At 46.9% G+C, this 22,500-nt stretch overlaps 1 protein-coding gene across 2 annotated transcripts in view; it reads left to right on the top strand.

Annotated features, from left to right (window-relative positions):
* LOC135528182 (plexin-A1-like) overlaps window positions 1–22,500 on the top strand; it is a 299,019-nt gene that overhangs the window by 175,182 nt on the left and 101,337 nt on the right. For both annotated transcript variants that reach the window (XM_064957082.1, XM_064957081.1), the window contains exons 5-8: window positions 374–474; window positions 588–711; window positions 832–985; window positions 14,476–14,575. In XM_064957082.1, coding sequence (XP_064813154.1) covers window positions 374–474; window positions 588–711; window positions 832–985; window positions 14,476–14,575 — 479 coding nt within the window. The remainder of the gene's footprint in view (window positions 1–373; window positions 475–587; window positions 712–831; window positions 986–14,475; window positions 14,576–22,500) is intronic.

Raw genomic sequence — 22,500 nt, 5'->3', positions numbered from 1 at the left:
ACACACACACACACACACACACACACACACACACACACACACACACACACACACACACACACACACACACACACACACAGAGGCCCAATAATAGCCTAATATGCTGGTGTCCAGTCGGTTGCGTTTGAGAGTGCAGGCCTGGGGGTGATTGAGACCAGACAGAACGGCAGTCTGTCTGTCACCTACTCACTGCACAGAACACACAAGTGTTAGAGGCAAGGAAAAATCTGATCAAAACAGTTTTTTGGAAAGACAACCATGTGCCCGTTTGTCATGTGTGTGTCAACAAATACTACGCTCACAGCTGAACACTCATCCACTCCCTCTGTAAAGTCAATTGATCTATGAAGTTAACCGTGTGTACTGTTTCCAGGTGAGCCGTGTTCCAGTGGAGAGCTGTGAGCAGTACTCATCCTGCAGCGGCTGCCTGGGGTCAGGAGATCCCCACTGTGGCTGGTGTGTCCTCCACAATGTGTAAGTACTGTATGACCACACGGAGCTGCTCTGACGCTGCGTTCCTGACATTACTATGTCCTCAACTCCATACTAACAAGTCACCTGAAGAACCAAAACGCTCTCTCTGTCAGGTGCTCCAGGAAGGATCGTTGTGAGAGGGCTGACGAGCCTCAGCGTTTTGCCTCCCGAGTGGACCAGTGTGTCAAACTCAGTGTCCAGCCCGGAAACATCTCTGTCACCATGTCCAAAGTACAGGTACGTCACCTGACAATAAATCATGTGTGTGCGTGCCCGTGTTTTTCTCTGTGTGTGTGTGTGTGTGTGTGTTCTCACATTGACGTGTCCTCACACTCTCCTCTCTCTCTGTATCCCTAGCTGGTGCTGCATGCCCAGAATGTGCCTAACCTTTCGGCAGGGGTCAACTGCTCCTTTGAGGACTACACTGAGACAGAGGGACGCATCTTTGGGGGACGCATCTACTGCCTGTCCCCTTCCACACGAGAGGTCGCCCCCATCACACGCAACCAGGGTGAGACAAGAAGCCACAGCATCCTCCTGCTGCTATTAGTAATATAACCCAGTTACACTGTGTGTGAACAGCATTGGATTATTTGTCTGTGTGTAGATTGTGTTGTACTGACGTACTGTCACTCTTTCTTGGTGACAAACGTACTGTGAAGCTGTTAGGGCTGGGTTCTGGATAGAACCAAACAGCGCTCAATGCTTGCTTCATATATGACACCTCTAAAGGTTCCCTATATATAGGGTTCTATATGGAACCAATTTCAGTTCTATATAGAACCTTTGGGCTTGCTATATATGAAGCAAGACTTGAACCCTTTTTGGTTCTATCTAGAACCTTTATTTCTAAGAATGTACCATATTTAACTACAGTTGAAGTCGGAAGTTTACAAATTTCTTGTTAACAAACTATAGTTTTGGCAAGTCGGTTAGGACATTACTTTGTGTATGACACAAGTCATTTTTCCAACAATAGTTTACAGACAGATTATTTCACTTATAATTCACTGTATCGCAATTCTAGTGGGTCAGAAGTTTACATACACTAAGTTGACTGCCTTTAAACAGCTTGGAAAATTCCTGGATTTAGAAGCTTCTAATAGGCTAATTGACATCATTTGAGTCAATTGGAGGTGTACCTGTGGATGTATTGCAAGGCCTACTTTCAAACTCAGTGCCTCTTTGCTTGACCTCATGAGAAAATCAAAAGAAATCAGCCAAGATCTCAGAAAATAAATTCTAGACCTCCAAAAGTCTGTTTCATCCTTGGGAGCAATTTCCAAAAACATGAAGGTACCACGTTCATCTGTACAAACAATAGTACCAAGTATAAACACCATGGGACCACGCAGCCGTCATACTGCTCAGCAAGGAGACGCGTTCTGTCTCCTAGAGATTAACGTACTTTGGTGTAAAAAGTACAAATCAATCCCCCAAAACAACAGCAAAGGACATTGTGAAGATACTGGAGGAAACAGGTATCTATATCCACAGTAAAACGAGTCCTATATCGACATAACCTGAAAGGCCGCACAGTAAGGAAGAAGCCACTGCTCCAAAACTGCCATAAAAAAGCCAGACTACGGTTTGCAACTGCACATGGGGACAAAGATCATACATTTTGGAGAAATCTCCTCTGGTCTGATGAAACAAAAATAGAACTGTTTGGCCATAATGACCATTGTTATGTTTGGAGGAAAAAGGGTGAAGCTTGCAAGCTGCAGAACACCATCCCAACCGTGAAGGACGGGGGTGGCAGCATCATGTTGTGGGGGTGCTTTGCTGCAGGAGGGACTGGAGCACTTCACAAAATAGATGGCATCATGAGCATGGAAAATGATGTGGATATCTTGAAGCAACATCTCAAGACATCAGTCAGGAAGTTAAAGCTTGGTCGCAAATGGGTCTTCCAAATTGACAATGACCCAAGCATACTTCCAAAGTTGTGGCAAAATAGCCTAAGGACCACAAAGTCAAGGTATTGGAGTGGCCATCACAAAGCCATGACCGCAATCCTATAGAAAATGTGTTGGCGGAACTGAAAAAGCGTGTGCGAGCAAGGAGGCCTACAAACCTGACTCAGTTACACCAGCCCTGTCAGGAGGAATGGGCCACAATTCACCCAACTTATTGTGGGAAGCTTGTGGAAGGCTGCCTGAAGTTAAACAATTGAAAGGCAATGCTACCAAATACTAATTGAGTGTATGTAAACTTCTGACCCACTGGAAATGTGATGAAAGAAATAAAAGCTGAAATAAATAATGCTCTCTAATATTATTCAGGAATTGTGAAAAACTGAGTTTAAATGTATTTGGCTAAGGTGTATGTAAACTTCAGACTTCAACTGTATATACCGGTATTGATGCACCGACCGGTTTGGGTTTTACTTTCAATGTTTGGTTTGCTAAATGTCATATCCAGTGCACGTAATGCCTGTTTTTATAGTTTGGTCCATTTGCTACTTGAGTCATATTTCTCCTCTTCCTGCTGCATGCTGCTAACCACACCAAGCCCCGCCCCCTGTCACTCAAGGAGAGAGCAGTTGCTCGACCACGGAGTCACAAGCACTGTCTTGTCATCCACTGCAGTCTGGTCAGGTGGATACTCACATGGTGTTCCATAATTACACCATTAGTTTATATATCTTACTGTCTGCTAGTTTGTCTTCTCGTAGCAAGTTGTTGCTAAATAAATGGTGTTAGCCGCTAATACTTTACTAATGACATGTCACTGGCTTTCAGTAAATCACTCAACACTATACACATCAGCTAGTACAGCGACTGAAATGACTATAACACTCAACACTATACACGTCAGCTACTACAGCGACTGAAATGACTATAACACTCAACACTATACACGTCAGCTACTACAGTGAATGAAATGACTATAACACTCAACACTATACACGTCAGCTACTACAGTGAATGAAATGACTATAACACTCAACACTATACACGTCAGCTACTACAGTGAATGAAATGACTATAACACTCAACACTATACACGTCAGCTACTACAGCGACTGAAATGACTATAACACTCAACACTATACACGTCAGCTACTACAGCGACTGAAATGACTATAACACTCAACACTATACACGTCAGCTACTACAGCGACTGAAATGACTATAACACTCAACACTATACACGTCAGCTACTACAGCGACTGAAATGACCGCAACACTCAACACTATACACGTCAGCTACTACAGCGACTGAAATGACTGCAATACTCAACACTATACACGTCAGCTACAACAGTGAATGAAATGACTATAACACTCAACACTATACACGTCAGCTACAACAGCGACTGAAATGACTATAACACTCAATACTATACACGTCAGCTACAACAGTAAATGAAATGACTGCAACACTCAACACTATACACGTCAGCTACAACAGTGAATGAAATGACTGCAACACTCAACACTATACACGTCAGCTACAACAGTGAATGAAATGACTGCAACACTCAACACTATACACGTCAGCTACTACAGCGACTGTAATGACTGCAACACTCAACAATGAGCTGCAGATAGTTTCAGAGTAGGTGGCAAGGAATAAGTTAGTCCTAAATATTTCCAAAACTAAAAGCATTGTATTTGGGACAAATCATTCACTACACCCTAAACCTCAACTACAGTGCCTTGCGAAAGTATTCACCCCCCTTGAACTTTGCGACCTTTTGCCACATTTTAGGCTTCAAACATAAAGATATAAAACTGTATTTTTTTGTGAAGAATCAACAACAAGTGGGACACAATCATCGACATTTATTGGATATTTCAAATTTTTTTAACAAATCAAAAACTGAAAAATTGGGCGTGCAAAATTATTCAGCCCCTTTACTTTCAGTGCAGCAAACTCTCTCCAGAAGTTCAGTGAGGATCTCTGAATGATCCAACGTTGACCTAAATGACTAATGATGATAAATACAATCCACCTGTGTGTAATCAAGTCTCCGTATAAATGCACCTGCACTGTGATAGTCTCAGAGGTCCGTTAAAAGCGCAGAGAGCATCATGAAGAACAAGGAACACACCAGGCAGGTCCAAGATACTGTTGTGAAGAAGTTTAAAGCCGGATTTGGATACAAAAAGATTTCCCAAGCTTTAAACATCCCAAGGAGCACTGTGCAAGCGATAATATTGAAATGGAAGGAGTATCAGACCACTGCAAATCTACCAAGACCTGGCCGTCCCTCTAAACTTTCAGCTCATACAAGGAGAAGACTGATCAGAGATGCAGCCAAGAGGCCCATGATCACTCTGGATGAACTGCAGAGATGTACAGCTGAGGTGGGAGACTCTGTCCATAGGACAACAATCAGTCGTATATTGCACAAATCTGGCCTTTATGGAAGAGTGGCAAGAAGAAAGCCATTTCTTAAAGATATCCATAAAAAGTGTTGTTTAAAGTTTGCCACAAGCCACCTGGGAGACACACCAAACATGTGGAAGAAGGTGCTCTGGTCAGATGAAACCAAAATTGAACTTTTTGGCAACAATGCAAAACGTTATGTTTGGCGTAAAAGCAACACAGCTCATCACCCTGAACACACCATCCCCACTGTCAAACATGGTGGTGGCAGCATCATGGTTTGGGCCTGCTTTTCTTCAGCAGGGACAGGGAAGATGGTTAAAATTGATGGGAAGATGGATGGAGCCAAATACAGGACCATTCTGGAAGAAAACCTGATGGAGTCTGCAAAAGACCTGAGACTGGGACGGAGATTTGTCTTCCAACAAGACAATGATCCAAAACATAAAGCAAAATCTACAATGGAATGGTTCAAAAATAAACATATCCTGTTATGTACTTGAGTGAAGACCCAAAAGCGGTTTTAACAGAAAACAGAGTTCTTTAATGAAAAACAGGAATGGCATAAATCTTCTTCCAACGTAGTCAATGGAACAAAAAGAACGTTAGTATAATGCAGGATGCACCTGCCAGGCAGACTCCGACAGGATAGGACAAGGTGGAAGCAAACGGGACGACAGCTTGCTTCTGGCATCAAAAACACAAACAAGAATCAGACACTGAAAGTAGCAGGAACAGAGAGAGAAATAGAGACCTAATCAGAGGGGGAAGAGAGAACAGGTGGGGAAGAGTGAAAGAGCTAGTTAGGGGAGATGTAGAACAGCTGAAGAATGAGAGACAGAGAAGGTAACCTAAAAAGACCAGCAGAGAGAGACAGAGTGAAGAGAAAGGACAGGAACAGACATAACAAGACATGACAGTACCCCCCCACTCACCGAGCGCCTCCTGGCGCACTCGAGGAGGAAACCTGGCGGCAACGGAGGAAATCATCGATCAGCGAACGGTCCAGCACGTCCCGAGAGGGAACCCAACTCCTCTCCTCAGGACCGTACCCCTCCCAATCCACTAGGTACTGATGACCACGGCCCCGAGGGCGCATGTCCAAAATCTTACGAACCCTGTAGATGGGTGCGCCCTCGACAAGGATGGGGGGGAGGGACGAGCGGGGGCGCGAAGAACGGGCTTAACACAGGAGACATGGAAGACCGGGTGAACGCGACGAAGATAGCGCGGAGAAGAAGTCGCACTGCGACAGGATTAATGACCTGAGAAATACGGAACGGACCAATGAACCGCGGGGCCAACTTGCGAGAAGCTGTCTTAAGGGGAAGGTTCTGAGTGGAGAGCCATACTCTCTGACCGCAACAATATCTAGGACTCTTGGTCCTACGCTTATTAGCGGCCCTCACAGTCTGCGCCCTATTACGGCAAAGTGCCGACCTGACCCCCCTCCAGGTGCGCTCGCAACGCTGGACAAAAGCCTGAGCGGAGGGGACGCAGGACTCGGCGAGCTGAGATGAGAACAGCGGAGGCTGGTACCCGAGGCTACTCTGAAAAGGAGATAGACCGGTAGCAGACGAGGGAAGCGAGTTGTGGGCGTACTCTGCCCAGGGAGCTGTTCTGACCAAGACGCAGGGTTACGAAAAGAAAGACTGCGTAAAATGCGACCAACAGTCTGATTGGCCCGTTCGGCTTGACCGTTAGACTGGGGATGAAAGCCGGACGAGAGACTGACGGAAGCCCCAATCAAACGGCAAAACTCCCTCCAAAATTGAGACGTGAACTGCGGGCCTCTGTCGGAAACGACGTCAGACGGAAGGCCATGAATTCGAAAAACATTCTCGATAATGATCTGAGCCGTCTCCTTAGCAGAAGGGAGCTTAGCGAGAGGAATGAAATGAGCCGCCTTAGAGAATCTATCGACAACCGTAAGAATAACTGTCTTCCCCGCTGATGAAGGCAGTCCGGTGATAAAATCTAAAGCGATGTGAGACCACGGTCGAGAGGGAATGGGAAGCGGTCTGAGACGGCCGGCAGGAGGAGAGTTCCCAGATTTAGTCTGCGCGCAGACCGAACAAGCGGCGACAAATCGACGCGCGTCACGTTCCCGAGTGGGCCACCAGAAACGCTGGCGAATGGAAGCGAGCGTACCCCGAACGCCGGGGTGGCCGGCCAACTTGGCAGAGTGGGCCCACTGAAGAACGGCCGGACGAGTAGGAACGGGAACGAACAGAAGGTTCCTAGGACAAGCTCGCGGCGACGGAGTGTGAGCGAGTGCTTGCTTTACCTGCCTCTCAATTCCCCAGACAGTCAACCCGACAACACGCCCCTCAGGGAGAATCCCTCGGGGTCGGAGGAGACCTCAGAAGAACTGAAGAGACGAGATAAAGCATCAGGCTTGGTGTTTTTGAGCCCGGACGATAAGAAATAACAAACTCGAAACGAGCGAAAAACAGAGCCCAACGAGCCTGACGCGCATTAAGTCGTTTGGCTGAACGGATGTACTCAAGGTTCCTATGGTCAGTCCAAACGACAAAAGGAACGGTCGCCCCTCCAACCACTGTCGCCATTCGCCTAGGGCTAAGCGGATGGCGAGCAGTTCGCGATTACCAACATCATAGTTACGTTCTGACGGCGATAAGCGATGAGAGAAAAACGCGCAAGGATGGACCTTGCCGTCAGAGAGAGCGCTGAGAAAGAATGGCTCCCACGCCCACCTCTGACGCGTCAACCTCAACAACAAACTGTCTAGAGATGTCAGGTGTAACAAGAATAGGAGCGGATGTAAAACGATTCTTAAGAAGATCAAAAGCTCCCTGGGCGGAAACGGACCACTTAAAGCACGTCTTAACAGAAGTAAGGGCTGTGAGGGAGCTGCCACCTGACCGAAATTACGGATGAAACGACGATAGAAATTAGCGAAGCCCAGAAAGCGCTGCAGCTCGACGCGTGACTTAGGAACGGGCCAATCAATGACAGCCTGGACCTTAGCGGGATCCATCTTAATGCCCTCAGCGGAAATAACGGAACCGAGAAAAGGAACAGAGGCGGCATGAAAAATGCACTTCTCAGCCTTCACATAAAGACAGTTCTCCAAAAGGCGCTGGAGGACGCGTCGCACGTGCTGAACATGAATCGAGAGAGACTGTGAAAAAATCAGGATATCGTCCATGTAAACGAAAACAAAAATGTTCAGCATGTCTCTCAGGACGTCGTTAACTAGTGCCTGAAAGACAGCTGGAGCGTTAACGAGGCCGAAAGGAAGAACCCGGTATTCAAAGTGCCCTAACGGAGTGTTAAACGCCGTCTTCCACTCGTCCCCCTCCCTGATGCGCACGAGATGGTAGGCGTTACGAAGGTCCAATTTGGTGAAAAACCTGGCTCCCTGCAGGATCTCGAAGGCTGAAGACATAAGAGGAAGCGGATAACGATTCTTAACTGTTATGTCATTCAGCCCTCGATAATCCACGCATGGGCGCAGGGACCCGTCCTTCTTCTGAACAAAAAAAAAAACCCCGCTCCGGCGGGAGAGGAGGAGGAGACTATGGTACCGGCGTCGAGCGAAACCGACAAATAATCCTCGAGAGCCTTACGTTCGGGAGCCGACAGAGAGTATAATCTACCCCGGGGGAGTAGTTCCCGGAAGGAGATCAATACTACAGTCATACGACCGGTGTGGAGGGAGAGAAGTGGCCTTGGAACGACTGAACACCGTGCGCAGATCGTGATACTCCTCCGGCACCCCTGTCAAATCGCCAGGCTCCTCCTGTGAAGAAGAGACAGAGGAAACAGGAGGGATAGCAGACATTAAACAGGTCACATGACAAGAAACATTCCAGGATAGGATAGTATTACTAGACCAATTAATAGAAGGGTTATGGCGCACTAACCAGGGATGACCCAAAACAACAGGTGTAAAAGGTGAACGAAAAATTAAAAAAGAAATGGTTTCGCTATGATTACCAGAGACAGTGAGGGTTAAAGGCAGCGTTTCACGCTGAATCTTGGGGAGAGAACTACCATCTAAAGCGAACAAGGCCGTGGGCTCCCCTAACTGTCTGAGAGGAATGTCATGTTCCCGAGCCCAGGTCTCGTCCATAAAACAGCCCTCCGCCCCAGAGTCTATCAAGGCACTGCAGGAAGCAGATGAACCGGGCCAGCGGAGATGGACCGGAAAGGTAGTGCGTGATCCAGAAGGAGAGGCCTGAGTAGTTGCGCTCACCAGTAGCCCTCCTCTTACTGATGAGCTCTGGCTTTTACTGGACATGAGGTGACAAAATGACCAGCGGAGCCGCAGTAGAGACAGAGGCGATTGGTGATTCTCCGTTCCTTCTCCTTGGCCGATATGCGGATACCCCCAGCTGCATAGGCTCAGCATCCGAGCCGGCGGAGGAGGGTGGCAGTGATGCGGCAGGTGGCAGTGATGTGGAGAGGGGAGCAACGGAGAACGCGAGCTCCTTTCCACGAGCTCGGCGACGAAGATCAAACCGTCGCTCTATGCGAATAGCGAGAGCTATTAAGGAGTCCAGACTGGAAGGAACCTCCCGGGAGAGGATCTCATCCTTAACCTCGACGAGGAGACCCTCCAGAAAACGAGCGAGCAAAGCCGGCTCGTTCCAGTCACTAGAGGCAGCGAGAGTGCGAAACTCAATAGAATAATCCGTTATGGATCGATTCCCCTGACATAGGGAAGACAGGGCCCTGGAAGCCTCCTCGCCAAAAAAACAGAACAGTCAAAAACCCGTATCATCTCCTCCTTAAAGTCCTGATACTGGTTAATACACTCAGCCCTCGCCTCCCAGATTGCCGTGCCCCACTCACGCGCCCGTCCGGTAAGGAGAGAAATGACGTAGGCGATGCGGGCTGCGCTCCTGGAGTAAGTGTTGGGCTGGAGAGAGAACACCACATCACACTGAGTGAGGAATGAGCGGCACTCAGTGGGCTCCCCAGAGTAACACGGCGGGTTGTTGATCCTGGGCTCCGGAGACTCGGAAACCCTGGAAGTGGGCGGTGAATCGAGGTGGAGTTGGTGAACCTGTCTTGTGAGGTCGGAGACTTGGACGGCCAGGGTCTCAACGGCATGTCGAGCAGCAGACAATTCCTCCTCGTGTCTGCCTAGCATCGCTCCCTGGATCTCGACGGCGGAGTGAAAAGGGTCCGGAGCCGCTGGGTCCATTCTTGGTCTGATTCTTCTGTTATGTACTTGAGTGAAGACCCAAAAGCGGTTTTAACAGAAAACAGAGTTCTTTAATGAAAAACAGGAATGGCATAAATCTTCTTCCAACGTAGTCAATGGAACAAAAAGAACGTTAGTATAATGCAGGATGCACCTGCCAGGCAGACTCCGACAGGATAGGACAAGGTGGAAGCAAACGGGACGACAGCTTGCTTCTGGCATCAAAAACACAAACAAGAATCAGACACTGAAAGTAGCAGGAACAGAGAGAGAAATAGAGACCTAATCAGAGGGGGAAGAGAGAACAGGTGGGGAAGAGTGAAAGAGCTAGTTAGGGGAGATGTAGAACAGCTGAAGAATGAGAGACAGAGAAGGTAACCTAAAAAGACCAGCAGAGAGAGACAGAGTGAAGAGAAAGGACAGGAACAGACATAACAAGACATGACATATCCAGGTGTTAGAATGGCCAAGTCAAAGTCCAGACCTGAATCCAATCGAGAATCTGTGGAAAGAACTGAAAACTGCTGTTCACAAATGCTCTCCATCCAACCTCACTGAGCTCGAGCTGTTTTGCAAGGAGGAATGGGAAAAAATTTCAGTCTCTCGATGTGCAAAACTGATAGAGACATACCCCAAGCGACTTACAGCTGTAATCGCAGCAAAAGGTGGCGCTACAAACTATTGACTTAAGGGGGCTGAATCATTTTGCACGCCCAATTTTTCAGTTTTTGATTTGTTAAAAAAAGTTTGAAATATCCAATAAATGTCTTTCCACTTCATGATTGTGTCCCACTTGTTGTTCATTCTTCACAAAAAAATACAGTTTTATATCTTTATGTTTGAAGCCTGAAATGTGGCAAAAGGTCGCAAAGTTTAAGGGGGCCGAATACTTTCGCAAGGCACTGTACATCTCCTAATGAATAATGTGTAAATTGAGCAAGTTGAGGTGACTAAACTGCTTGGAGTAACCCTGGATTGTACACTGTCATGTTCAACACATATTGATGCAGTAATAGCTAAGATGGGGAGAAGTCTGTCCATAATAAAGCTCTGTTCTGCCTTCTTAACATCACTATCAACAATGCAGGTCCTACTGGCTCTAGTTTTGTCACACCTTGACTACTGTTCAGTAGTGTGTTCAGGTGCCACAAAGAGCGTCTTAGGAAAATTGCAGCACAGCTGGACAGGGCAGCACAGCTGGACCTTAAAAGTACACAGAGAGCTAACATTAATTATTTACATGACAGACTATGGGAGGCGCACAGTACTACATAGAGCCATGACTACATGGAACTACATTCCACATCAGGTAACTGATGCAAGCAGTTGAATCAGATTGATAAAAACAGGTAAAAATACACTTTATGGCACAGCAGGGACTGTGAAGAGACACACACTAAAGTATAGCCACATGCATAGGCACACATTGTGATATTGTTGAATGGTGGTATTAAACATGTGGTTTTGATCCGTAATAAACCCCAGGAAGAGTAGCTGCTGCCTTGGCAGGAACTAATGGCAGGATGGCAGCACAGGGACCCATAATAAACCCCAGGAAGAGTAGCTGCTGCCTTGGCAGGAACTAATAGCAGGATGGCAGCACAGGGACCCATAATAAACCCCAGGAAGAGTAGCTGCTGCCTTGGCAGGAACTAATGGGGATCCATAATAAACCCCAGGAAGAGTAGCTGCTGCATTGGCATGAACTAATGGGGATCCATAATAAACCCCAGGAAGAGTAGCTGCTGCCTTGACAGGAACTAATGGGGACCCATAATAAACCCCAGGAAGAGTAGCTGCTGCCTTGGCAGGAACTAATGGGGATCCATAATAAACCCCAATAAGAGTAGCTACTGCCTTGGCAGGAACTAATGGGGATCCGTAATAAGTCCCAGGAAGAGTAGCTGCTGCCTTGGCATGAACTAATGGGGATCCATAATAAACCCCAGGAAGAGTAGCTGCTGCCTTGGCAGGAACTAATGGGGATCCATAATAAACCCCAGAAAGAGTAGCTGCTGCCTTGGCAGGAACTAATGGGGATCCATAATAAACCCCAGGAAGAGTAGCTGCTGCCTTGGCAGGAACTAATGGGGACCCATAATAAACCCCAGGAAGAGTAGCTGCTGCCTTGGCAGGAACTAATGGGGACCCATAATAAACCCCAGGAAGAGTATCTGCTGCCTTGGCAGGAACTAATGGGGACCCATAATAAACACCAGGAAGAGTAGCTGCTGCCTTGGCAGGATCTAATGGGGACCCATAATAAACCCCAGGAAGAGTAGCTGCTGCCTTGGCAGGAACTAATGGGGATCCATAATAAATACAAATATAAATACTAATCACAAACGTAGCTAGCTAATGCAACTGGTAGCAGTGATGGTGTAAGCTTAGATAAACATGTTGTTTGTGCAATGGTATCTTCTAAATCAGAAAGGAATAGGCGAAGAATGAATATGTTAGCTAGCTGCTCGTCGAACATCTCATTCCAAAATCATGGTCATTAATATGGAGTTGGTCCTTAGTTGCTAAAACAGCCTCTAATCTTCTGGGATGCCTTTTCACTAAATGTTGGAACATTGCTGCGGGGACTTGCTTCCATTCAGCCACAAGAGCATTAGTGAGGTCAGGCACTGATGTTGGGTGATTAGACCTGGTTCACAGTTGGTGTTCCAATTCATCCCAAAGGTGTTAAATGGGGTTGAGGTCAGGGCTCTGTGCAGGCCAGTCAAGCTCTTCCACACCGATCTCAACAAACCACTTCTGCATGGACCTCGCTTTGTGCACGGGGGCATTGTCATTATGAAACAGGAGAGACCTTCCCCAAACTGTTGCCAGTTGGAAGCACAGAATCGTCTAGAATGTCATTGCACACTGTTACGTTAAGATTTCCCTTCACTGGAACTAAGGGGCCCGAACCATGAAAACAGCCCCAGACTATTATTGCTCCTTCACCAAACTTTACGGTTGGCAATATGCATACGGGCAGGTATCATTCTCCTGGCATCTTCCAAACCCAGATTCGTCCTGTCGGACTGCCAGATGTTGAAGCGTGATTCATCACTCCAGAGAACACGTTTCCACTGCTACAATTGCGGCAAGCTTTACACCACTCCAGCCGACGCTTGGCATTGCACATGGTAATCATAGGCTTATGTGCAGCTGCTCGGCCATGGAAACCCATTTCATAAAGCTCCTGACGAACAGTTCTTGTGCTGACGTTGCTTCCAGAGGCAGTTTGTAACTCACCAGTGAGCGTTGCAACCGAGGACAGACGATTTTACACGCTACGCGCTTCAGCACTCGGCGGTCCCGTTCTGTGAGCTTGTGTGGACTACCACTTCTCGGCTGAGCCGTTGATGCTCCTAGACATTTCCACTTCACAATAACAGCACTTACAGTTGACTGGGGCAGCTCTAGCGGGGCTGAAATGTGACAATCCCACTTGCTGAAAAGGTGGCATCCTATGACGGTGTCACGTTGAAAGTTACTGAGCTCTTCAGTAAGGCCATTCTACTGCCAATGTTTGTCTATGGAGATTGCATGGCTGTGTGCTCGATCTTGTACACCTGTCAGCAACGGGTGTGGCTGAAACAGCCGAAGCCACAAATTTGAAGGGGTCTTCACGTACGTTTGTATATATACTGTACAAGAGGAAAGAAAAGATGCAATGTAACATCTATTTAGGGTCACCTGGAAACACTGACCAACACTATGGTTCCTACCTTGTCAATAATTCCTCCCTGGTTTATGTATTTGTTGTCATGTCAAACCCCAATGTATTCAAGACGCTGCCCAATATATTCCAATTATAGAATTAGAATAATGTGGAAATTAAAATAATAGTAAAGGAAATGCAGATTCATTTTTTTGTTTGACATTAGATTGAACAGTATAAAACAATCAGAATGGAGAAAGACCCATTGAAATCACTTAAAATGTATGTGTTGCCACCCTGAGGTCATGAGCTACTCATAAAGCCTATTTAAAACTTGTATTATTCATAAATGTAAAATACCATCGAATATGGTCATGCTGTCAAAAATATGAAAAATATTTTGAAAGATTTATTGGCCTTATCACCCAGTTCTGAAAGCTGTATCTGACTGTACCTCTTTCTAGGGGACAAGCGTAATGTGAAGCTGTAACTGACTGTACCTCTTTCTAGGGGACAAGCGTACTGTGAAGCTGTATCTGACTGTACCTCTTTCTAGGGGACAAGCGTACTGTGAAGCTGTATCTGACTGTACCTCTTTCTAGGGGACAAGCGTACTGTGAAGCTGTATCTGACTGTACCTCTTTCTAGTGGACAAGCGTACTGTGAAGCTGTATCTGACTGTACCTCTTTCTAGGGGACAAGCGTACTGTGAAGCTGTATCTGACTGTACCTCTTTCTAGGGGACAAGCGTACTGTGAAGCTGTATCTGACTGTACCTCTTTCTAGGGGACAAGCGTACTGTGAAGCTGTATCTGACTGTACCTCTTTCTAGGGGACAAGCGTACTGTGAAGCTGTATCTGAAGTCTAAGGAGACAGGGAAGAAGTTTGCCAGTGTGGACTTTGTCTTCTACAACTGCAGTGTGCACCAATCGTAAGTTCTGCTTTACGTAATTCTGTGTGTGTGTGTGTGTGTGTGTGTGTGTGTGTGTGTGTGTGTGTGTGTGTGTGTGTGTGTGTGTGTGTGTGTGTGTGTGTGTGTGTGTGTGTGTGTGTGTGTGTGTGTGTGTGTGTGTGTGTGTGTGTGTGTGTGTGTGTGTGTGTGTGTGTGTGTGTGTGTGTGTGAGAGAGAGAGAAAGGGAGATAGAGAAAGAGAGAAAGATACCCTCTCCTCTCTGCTCTGCAGTGCTTGTTACTGCTGATGAGATCAGACTCTTAATGTCATTTTCTTAATAACTTCGAGCTCCTCTGATGTCATTGATAAAGTTTTACTACTCTGAGTTATGTTCCTTTACATCTGAGATCTCTTTTCCTCCCTTCCTCCACAACACTCTCTCCACATGTTGGCTTGAGGCTGTCAGCCCCTGTATCTATCCCACCATCCCCAACTCGGCCTTTCACTGAACACATACAGTACCAGTCAAAAGTTTGGAAACACCTACTCATTCCTGGGTTTTTCTTTATTTTTGGCTATTTTCTACATTGTATAATAATACTGAAGACATCAAAACTATTAAATAACACATATGGAATCTCGATGTGCAAAACTGATAGAGACATACCCCAAGCGACTTACAGCTGTAATCGCAGCAAAAGGTGGCGCCACAAAGTATTAACTTAAGGGGGCTGAATAATTCTGCACGCCCAATTTTTCAGTTTTTGATTTGTTAAAAAAGTTTGAAATATCCAATAAATGTCGTTCCACTTCATGATTGTGTCCCACTTGTTGTTGATTCTTCACAAAAAAATACAGTTTTATATCTTTATGTTTGAAGCCTGAAATGTGGCAAAAGGTCGCAAAGTTCAAGGGGGCCGAATACTTTCGCAAGGCACTGTATATGGTCCAAAGACCGCCATCTTCCCTCTCACCCATTTCCCACCCCATTACTATATATTTAATCTCTCCCTCTTCCTCTTCCTTCCCCATTCTCTAGCTTTCTGTCTCATCCTCTTTCCCCTATGTCTCTTCTTCCTCTCCTCCCCTCTAACTCTCATCTACCCCCTCATTCCCTCCGTCTCCTCCCCTCAAACTCTCCTCTACTCCTTATTCTCTACGTCTCCTCCCATCTAACTCTCCTCTTCCCCCTCATTCTCTCCCTCCCTCTCCTCCCCTCTAACTTTCCTCTACCCCTCATTCTCTCCCTCTCCTCCCATCTAACTCTCCTCCTCCCCCTCATTCCCTCCCTCTCCTCCCCTCTAACTCTCCTCTACCCTTCATTCTCTCCCTTCTCCTCCCATCTAACTCTCCTCCTCCCCCTCATTCCCTCCCTCTCCTCCCCTCTAACTCTCCTCTACCCTTCATTCTCTCCCTTCTCCTCCCATCTAACTCTCCTCTTCCCCCTCATTCTCTCCCTTCTCCTCCCATCTAACTCTCCTCTTCCCCCTCATTCTCTCCCTCTCCTCCCCGCTAACTCTCCTCTACCCCTCATTCTCTCCCTCTCCTCCCCCTCTAACTCTCCTCTTCCCCATCATTCCCTCCCTCTCCTCCCCTCTAACTCTCCTCTTCACCCTCATTCTCTCCCTCTCCTCCCCTCTAACTCTCCTCTACCCCCATTCTCTCCGTCTCCGTCTCCTCCCCTCTAACTCTCCTCTTCACCCTCATTCTCTCCCTCTCCTCCCCTCTAACTCTCCTCTTCACCCTCATTCTCTCACTCTCCACCCCTCTAACTCTCCTCTACCCCCTCATTCTCTCCCTCTCCTCCCCACTAACTCTCCTCTACCCCCTCATTCTCTCACTCTCCACCCCTCTAACTCTCCTCTACCCCCTCATTCTCTCCCTCTCCCTCCCCACTAACTCTCCTCTACCCCCTCATTCTCTCCCTCTCCTCCCCTCTAACTCTCCTCTACCCCCTCATTCTCTCACTCTCCACCCCTCTAACTCTCCTCTACCCCTCATTCTCTCCCTCTCCTCCCCACTAACTCTCCTCTACCCCCATTCTCTCCGTCTCCGTCTCCTCCCCTCTAACTCTCCTCTACCCTCATTCTCTCCCTCTCCTCCCCTCTAACTGTCCTCTACCCCCTCATTCTCTTCCTCTCCTTCCCTCTAACTCTCCTCTACCCCCCATTCTGTCCCTCTCCTCCCCTCTAACTCTCCTCTACCCTTCATTCTCTCCCTTCTCCTCCCATCTAACTCTCCTCCTCCCCCTCATTCCCTCCCTCTCCTCCCCTCTAACTCTCCTCTACCCTTCATTCTCTCCCTTCTCCTCCCATCTAACTCTCCTCTTCCCCCTCATTCTCTCCCTTCTCCTCCCATCTAACTCTCCTCTTCCCCCTCATTCTCTCCCTCTCCTCCCCGCTAACTCTCCTCTACCCCTCATTCTCTCCCTCTCCTCCCCTCTAACTCTCCTCTTCCCCATCATTCCCTCCCTCTCCTCCCCTCTAACTCTCCTCTTCACCCTCATTCTCTCCCTCTCCTCCCCTCTAACTCTCCTCTACCCCCATTCTCTCCGTCTCCGTCTCCTCCCCTCTAACTCTCCTCTTCACCCTCATTCTCTCCCTCTCCTCCCCCCTCTAACTCTCCTCTTCACCCTCATTCTCTCACTCTCCACCCCTCTAACTCTCCTCTACCCCCTCATTCTCTCCCTCTCCTCCCCACTAACTCTCCTCTACCCCCTCATTCTCTCACTCTCCACCCCTCTAACTCTCCTCTACCCCCTCATTCTCTCCCTCTCCTCCCCACTAACTCTCCTCTACCCCCTCATTCTCTCCCTCTCCTCCCCTCTAACTCTCCTCTACCCCCTCATTCTCTCACTCTCCACCCCTCTAACTCTCCTCTACCCCTCATTCTCTCCATCTCCTCCCCACTAACTCTCCTCTACCCCCATTCTCTCCGTCTCCGTCTCCTCCCCTCTAACTCTCCTCTACCCCTCATTCTCTCCCTCTCCTCCCCTCTAACTGTCCTCTACCCCCTCATTCTCTTCCTCTCCTTCCCTCTAACTCTCCTCTACCCCCCATTCTGTCCCTCTCCTCCCCTCTAACTCTCCTCTACCCCCCCATTCTCTCCCTCTCCTTCCCTCTAACTCTCCTCTACCCCCCATTCTGTCCCTCTCCTCCCCTCTAACTCTCCTCTACCCCCCCATTCTCTCCCTCTCCCTCCCCTCTAACTCTCCTCTACCCCCCATTCTCTCCCTCTCCTCCCCTCTAACTGTCCTCTACCCCCTCATTCTCTCCCTCTCCTTCCCTCTAACTCTCCTCTACCCCCCCATTCTCTCCCTCTCCTCCCTTCTACCTCTCCCCTTCCTTTCCTGCTCTCCCTTTCTCTCTTATTTCCTGTTGGTCCTCTCTCCTTCTGGTCCAGATGTTCCTCTCTGCTCTTATTTATCAAACTGATTTTTTCCCTGGCCTCTGCTCTGTGAGCTGCATACATTAGCACAGCAATATTCTCCTAATTAGCTGGCCTGGCGCCCCATTACAGCTGGACATAATGGAGAGTGTATGTAAAGTGTTCACCTGGACCTCTAATCAAGGCCCGATTCAACGTCTTTGAACCTAGAGGATGTGTGATTATATATGGGCCTCTGTAATGTGTGGGTATGCGCTGTCGACCATGTGTTTGTGAGGGTGTGTGTGTGTGTGTGTGTGTGTGTGTGTGTGTGTGTGTGTGTGTGTGTGTGTGTGTGTGTGTGTGTGTGTGTGTGTGTGTGTGTGTGTGTGTGTGTGTGTGTGTGTGTGTGTGTGTGCTCGTGCGTGTGTGCATGAGGACTGGTTAAGCTCTTTCACCATGCCTCTCTCATTAAATAAGCAGGCATAGTGAGGTCTTTGATGTGCTGTATGCAACACAGCCCATCAGGACATTACAGTACACTACAGTCTAGTTTTAACAACCCAGCCCTGTCAGCCACATAGAACCCACGTGATCCCCTGAACTACTCCCCTCCTGACCTCTGAACCCTGACCCCAGCGTGTGTAGACTGCCAGTGGGCCGGGTGTGCCAACGGGGCTGCTGTGCAATAAAAAGCTTTCCTCAGAGGTGACGGGCATGGTGGGCGGAGAGGGCACTCTACTTGGCAAGGCACATTTTTCCGCCAGCTATTTACATACACAGTAACAATATTAGAGTTTTGCATTTAAAAGACTGCCGGAATAGTTTAATTTAGCGTGTGAGGGACTGAATGTATTTTTAATGAGAGGAGCGAGGAGGAAAAGAGGGGGAGGGTAGAAAACAAGTGAAGGAGAGATGGATTGTGCCCTTTGTGTTGGGGATAATGCATCCACAGAGCTAAAAGGTTAGCGCCTCAGCCAAACCACAGCGCCTATTAGAATATAAAAAGAATGAGGAAATGCATGCAGGATTCAGAGCCTTGAAAAGGCCCCACTCATGGAAGGCAGAGAGCCCTGAGACAGGCTCTCGTAGGCGGGCTGGGTGTTCACTTCATCTCCTAGCTGTCCGTGTTAAGGAAGCTTCTCTGAAAATCTACTTCACCAAGCTACCACTTACTTCACACTGGAAGAAATTAAGCTACACTACCGCTATCCTTAGTTTGCTACATTCAAACTTGCTTAATGAAAAATGATCAGATGTACATCTGAAATGTCAAATACAAATTGCAAGAACAGATCACTTTGGGGTCATTTGTTAAAAGAATGTGTCATTTAGCCTATTAAACACAATAATGACGTTTCAAGTGAGAGTTAGGCAGGTCTGATGCTGATAAGACAGGAAATGATTGCTGATAAGACAGGAAATGATTGCCCACTTCTGTCACGCCCTGACCTTAGTTATCTTTGTTTCCTTTCTTATTTGGGTGAGGTCAGGGTGTGACGAGGGTGGTTGGTTTAGTGTTTGTCTTGTCTATGTGTAGTTGCCGCTCAGCACTCGTGTCTTATAGCGTCACGTTCATTTAGTTGTTTTGTTAGTTTGTTTAGTGTTCTTCGGTTTAAATAAAGAACAGTGTATTCTTATCACGCTGTGCCTTGGTCTCCTCGTTATGACGAACCTGACAGCCATATTAGTAGAAGTATTATTTGAAAGCAGTGTGTCGTTCCAGTAGTTATCTACACCACTACATGGCAAGGAAGTAAAACTCTACCTAGATTTTTATTTTAGTTCAACGACCACCAAGCTACTGCAAAATGTAGTTAAATGACTAGTTGAACTACATATAGTCCACTACTCCCCAGCATGACTGCCTGCTACTGGCCTGGTGCTTCTTGAACCTGTTGTAAACAGGACAAGAACATTGGGCTTCAACATTCTGGTAACATTCTACCAATGTAAAGTTTGGATGGGAAGAAGGTATCCAAGAAGGTATCCAACTCTCACTTCAATCATCCCAATTGTCTTTTCAATCTAACACTCACTTTGTTCTTAACATAGAGTATCTATCACAGAACAACACACTGTAGGTGTTAGGTTGAAAACAACTAGAGATACACAGTGATACACCTGATGGATGTTCTGAGTTGTTAGGTTGGAGGTAGAGGGGAGAAGCAGAGTTTACTGTTGCCCAGGTTCGGGTGTGATATTTGCAGGCAGCAGAGGGTAAGTGATGGGGCTCTGGTCCTGGCAGGGTGCCACTCCACTTGGCAGTACTGAGTCTAATAGACGGAATGTCTGAATCCCTTGCTTACACCTCTCCTCTACCGTTTCTCTCAAATACCTCCGCCTTTCCTCCTGAAGCAGGCAGAACAAAGGAAACAGCCTCCGAGTGTTCATTCACCCAGCTCCTGAATAGGCACTATAGCAACAATAAAGCATGTTTGGAATTTCAGCAGAAACAAGCAAAGCTTTAATTAAACCCATTTATTTTTCATTTGACTAGGCAAGTCAGTTAGGACCAAATTCTCATTTACTGTGACGGTCTACACAGACCAAACCCGGACGGCTGTACGCTAATTGTGCGCCGCCCTATGGGACTCCCAATCACGGCTGGTTGTGATACAACCTGGATTTGAACTAGGGTGTCTGTAGTGACGCCTCTAGCACTGAGATGCAGTACCTTGGACAGCTGCGCCACTTGGGAGCCCGATAGGGTGGGGCACAATTGGCCCAGTGTCGTCCGGGTTTGTAAATAAGAATTTGTTCTTAACTGACAAATAACATAAATAAAAAAATCGGATCATTATATCCATGTATCAGTTTACTGTTAGTGATAAGAAGTATACTTTAACAGTGGGAAATGGTAGATCTACTGTAGGTCTACTGTATGCATACTTAAATACATATATTCTGTATTTGATTAAGTAATAATGTATGCTTTTGGGTGGTCTGCTTAGCAGACAGGAAACATTGACTGGTTTGCAGTAGCAGCCCCAGAGCACGACAAAGTCTTTGATTTCCTGCTGTAGGACATACACATCTCCCAGTGTGGCGCTAAGAATCAGCAGGGTTCAAAGGGCATTGCCCCCCTCTCTGTCTGCATCTGGATGGGATCAATAGACCCAGATGTCTGGAGATAATACACCTCAGAAACTAACAAATAGCAGGCTGTTAGCGCAAATCCACCCTCTCTCTCTCTCTCTCTCTGTCTCTCTCTGTCTCATACTCTCTCTCTCTCGCTCTCTGTCTCTCTCTCTGTCTTTCTCTCTCTCACTTCCTCCCCATAGTAACACACATACAGGAATCGATTATAGACTTTATCCCGTAGAGCTAGGATGGTAGTGGGTCCTGCTCATTATAGTAGTGTGGAGCTGTGCTACACATGCCTCATTCTGTCACTGGAATACGGGAGTAAGAGGCACGTTAAAGGGCTTTGTAGAACTCATAAGGATTTTTGAGAAATCAATGTGTTTATGTGGGGCGAAGCGGAGTGGATTCAAACTAATGCATGTATTTTATTTTATCCTCTATTTTGCTCTCCTGTAGCTATAACAACCTTGTTGAGGCTGCTGGTAATCTATGTTCATTTATGCTTTCTGAACTCAGGAAAAAACAGGCTTATCTGGGCCTTGCAGCTTATTTGAATATAAGCCTTTGAACATGTTGAATAGGAAGGAGGAGTATATCGATCTAGACATTTTCCTCTCTGTGGTTATTTTACTCTCTGTTGGAGACATGGCAACTGGAAGATGAAACCGTTGCTGTGTTCTGCTCTGTTCGGTTCTGTTTGGTTCGGTTCTGTTCGGTTCTGTTTGGTTCGGTTCTGTTCGGTTCTGCTCTGTTCTGTTCTGCTCTGTTCTGCTCACACCAATCTGTGGCTCACACAGCGTTTGACCGAGCAGCCCTACAACACTATACTGTTAGCTCCAAGGGTCAATAATAAAAATGAGTTCAGAACATGGAGACACACTGACACGTTCTTCCTGAAGTAAGATAATTACTCTACTGAAGTGACTTTAAATGTTTGAGGTAGACGACCTCAGGTGTTGAATCACCTTATACAGGCTGTTGGTTTACCCTAGTGATGGAGGATGGAACAGCCAGCCTCAGAGGCAGGGTTGGTTCTGAACATCTATTCTAAATGCTGATTGATCAATTAACTGAGGCAAATGTTTCATTAAGCATCTACCCGTGTCCTGGAAGGCTGTGTTGTATTCTAATATTGCTTCTAAATGATTGTTAAATGACTTAATTGGACAAATCACTAGCAGAATTGATTTTGATGAGTTTGTGTACCCGTGTTAAGAGCCAACCCTGAAGTGTTTTTTTTGTAGTGAACAATCGCATCAACTTTTGATTCGAAAGAGACTGATCGTTCTCACAATTTTCTGTGAGTGAAATTAATATAATTCATATCGTGTTGTTTTCAAGTACAGCCAATCAATCACTCGTATTTCAGTAGCTCTTAGTTTTAACCAAACCATTGCCTTGTGTGTGTGACCAGTGGCAACCAGAGTTCAGAGTGAGAGTTCTGGATTAAGAGTTCTGGATTAAGAGTTCTGGATTAAGAGTTCTGGATTAAGAGTTCTGGATTAAGAGTT

The sequence above is a fragment of the Oncorhynchus masou genome, chromosome 33, assembly GCF_036934945.1.
Source record: "Oncorhynchus masou masou isolate Uvic2021 chromosome 33, UVic_Omas_1.1, whole genome shotgun sequence".
NCBI lineage: Eukaryota > Metazoa > Chordata > Actinopteri > Salmoniformes > Salmonidae > Oncorhynchus > Oncorhynchus masou.
Note: the sequence above shows the minus strand (reverse complement) of the source record. Positions and strands in the feature narration are given on the sequence as shown.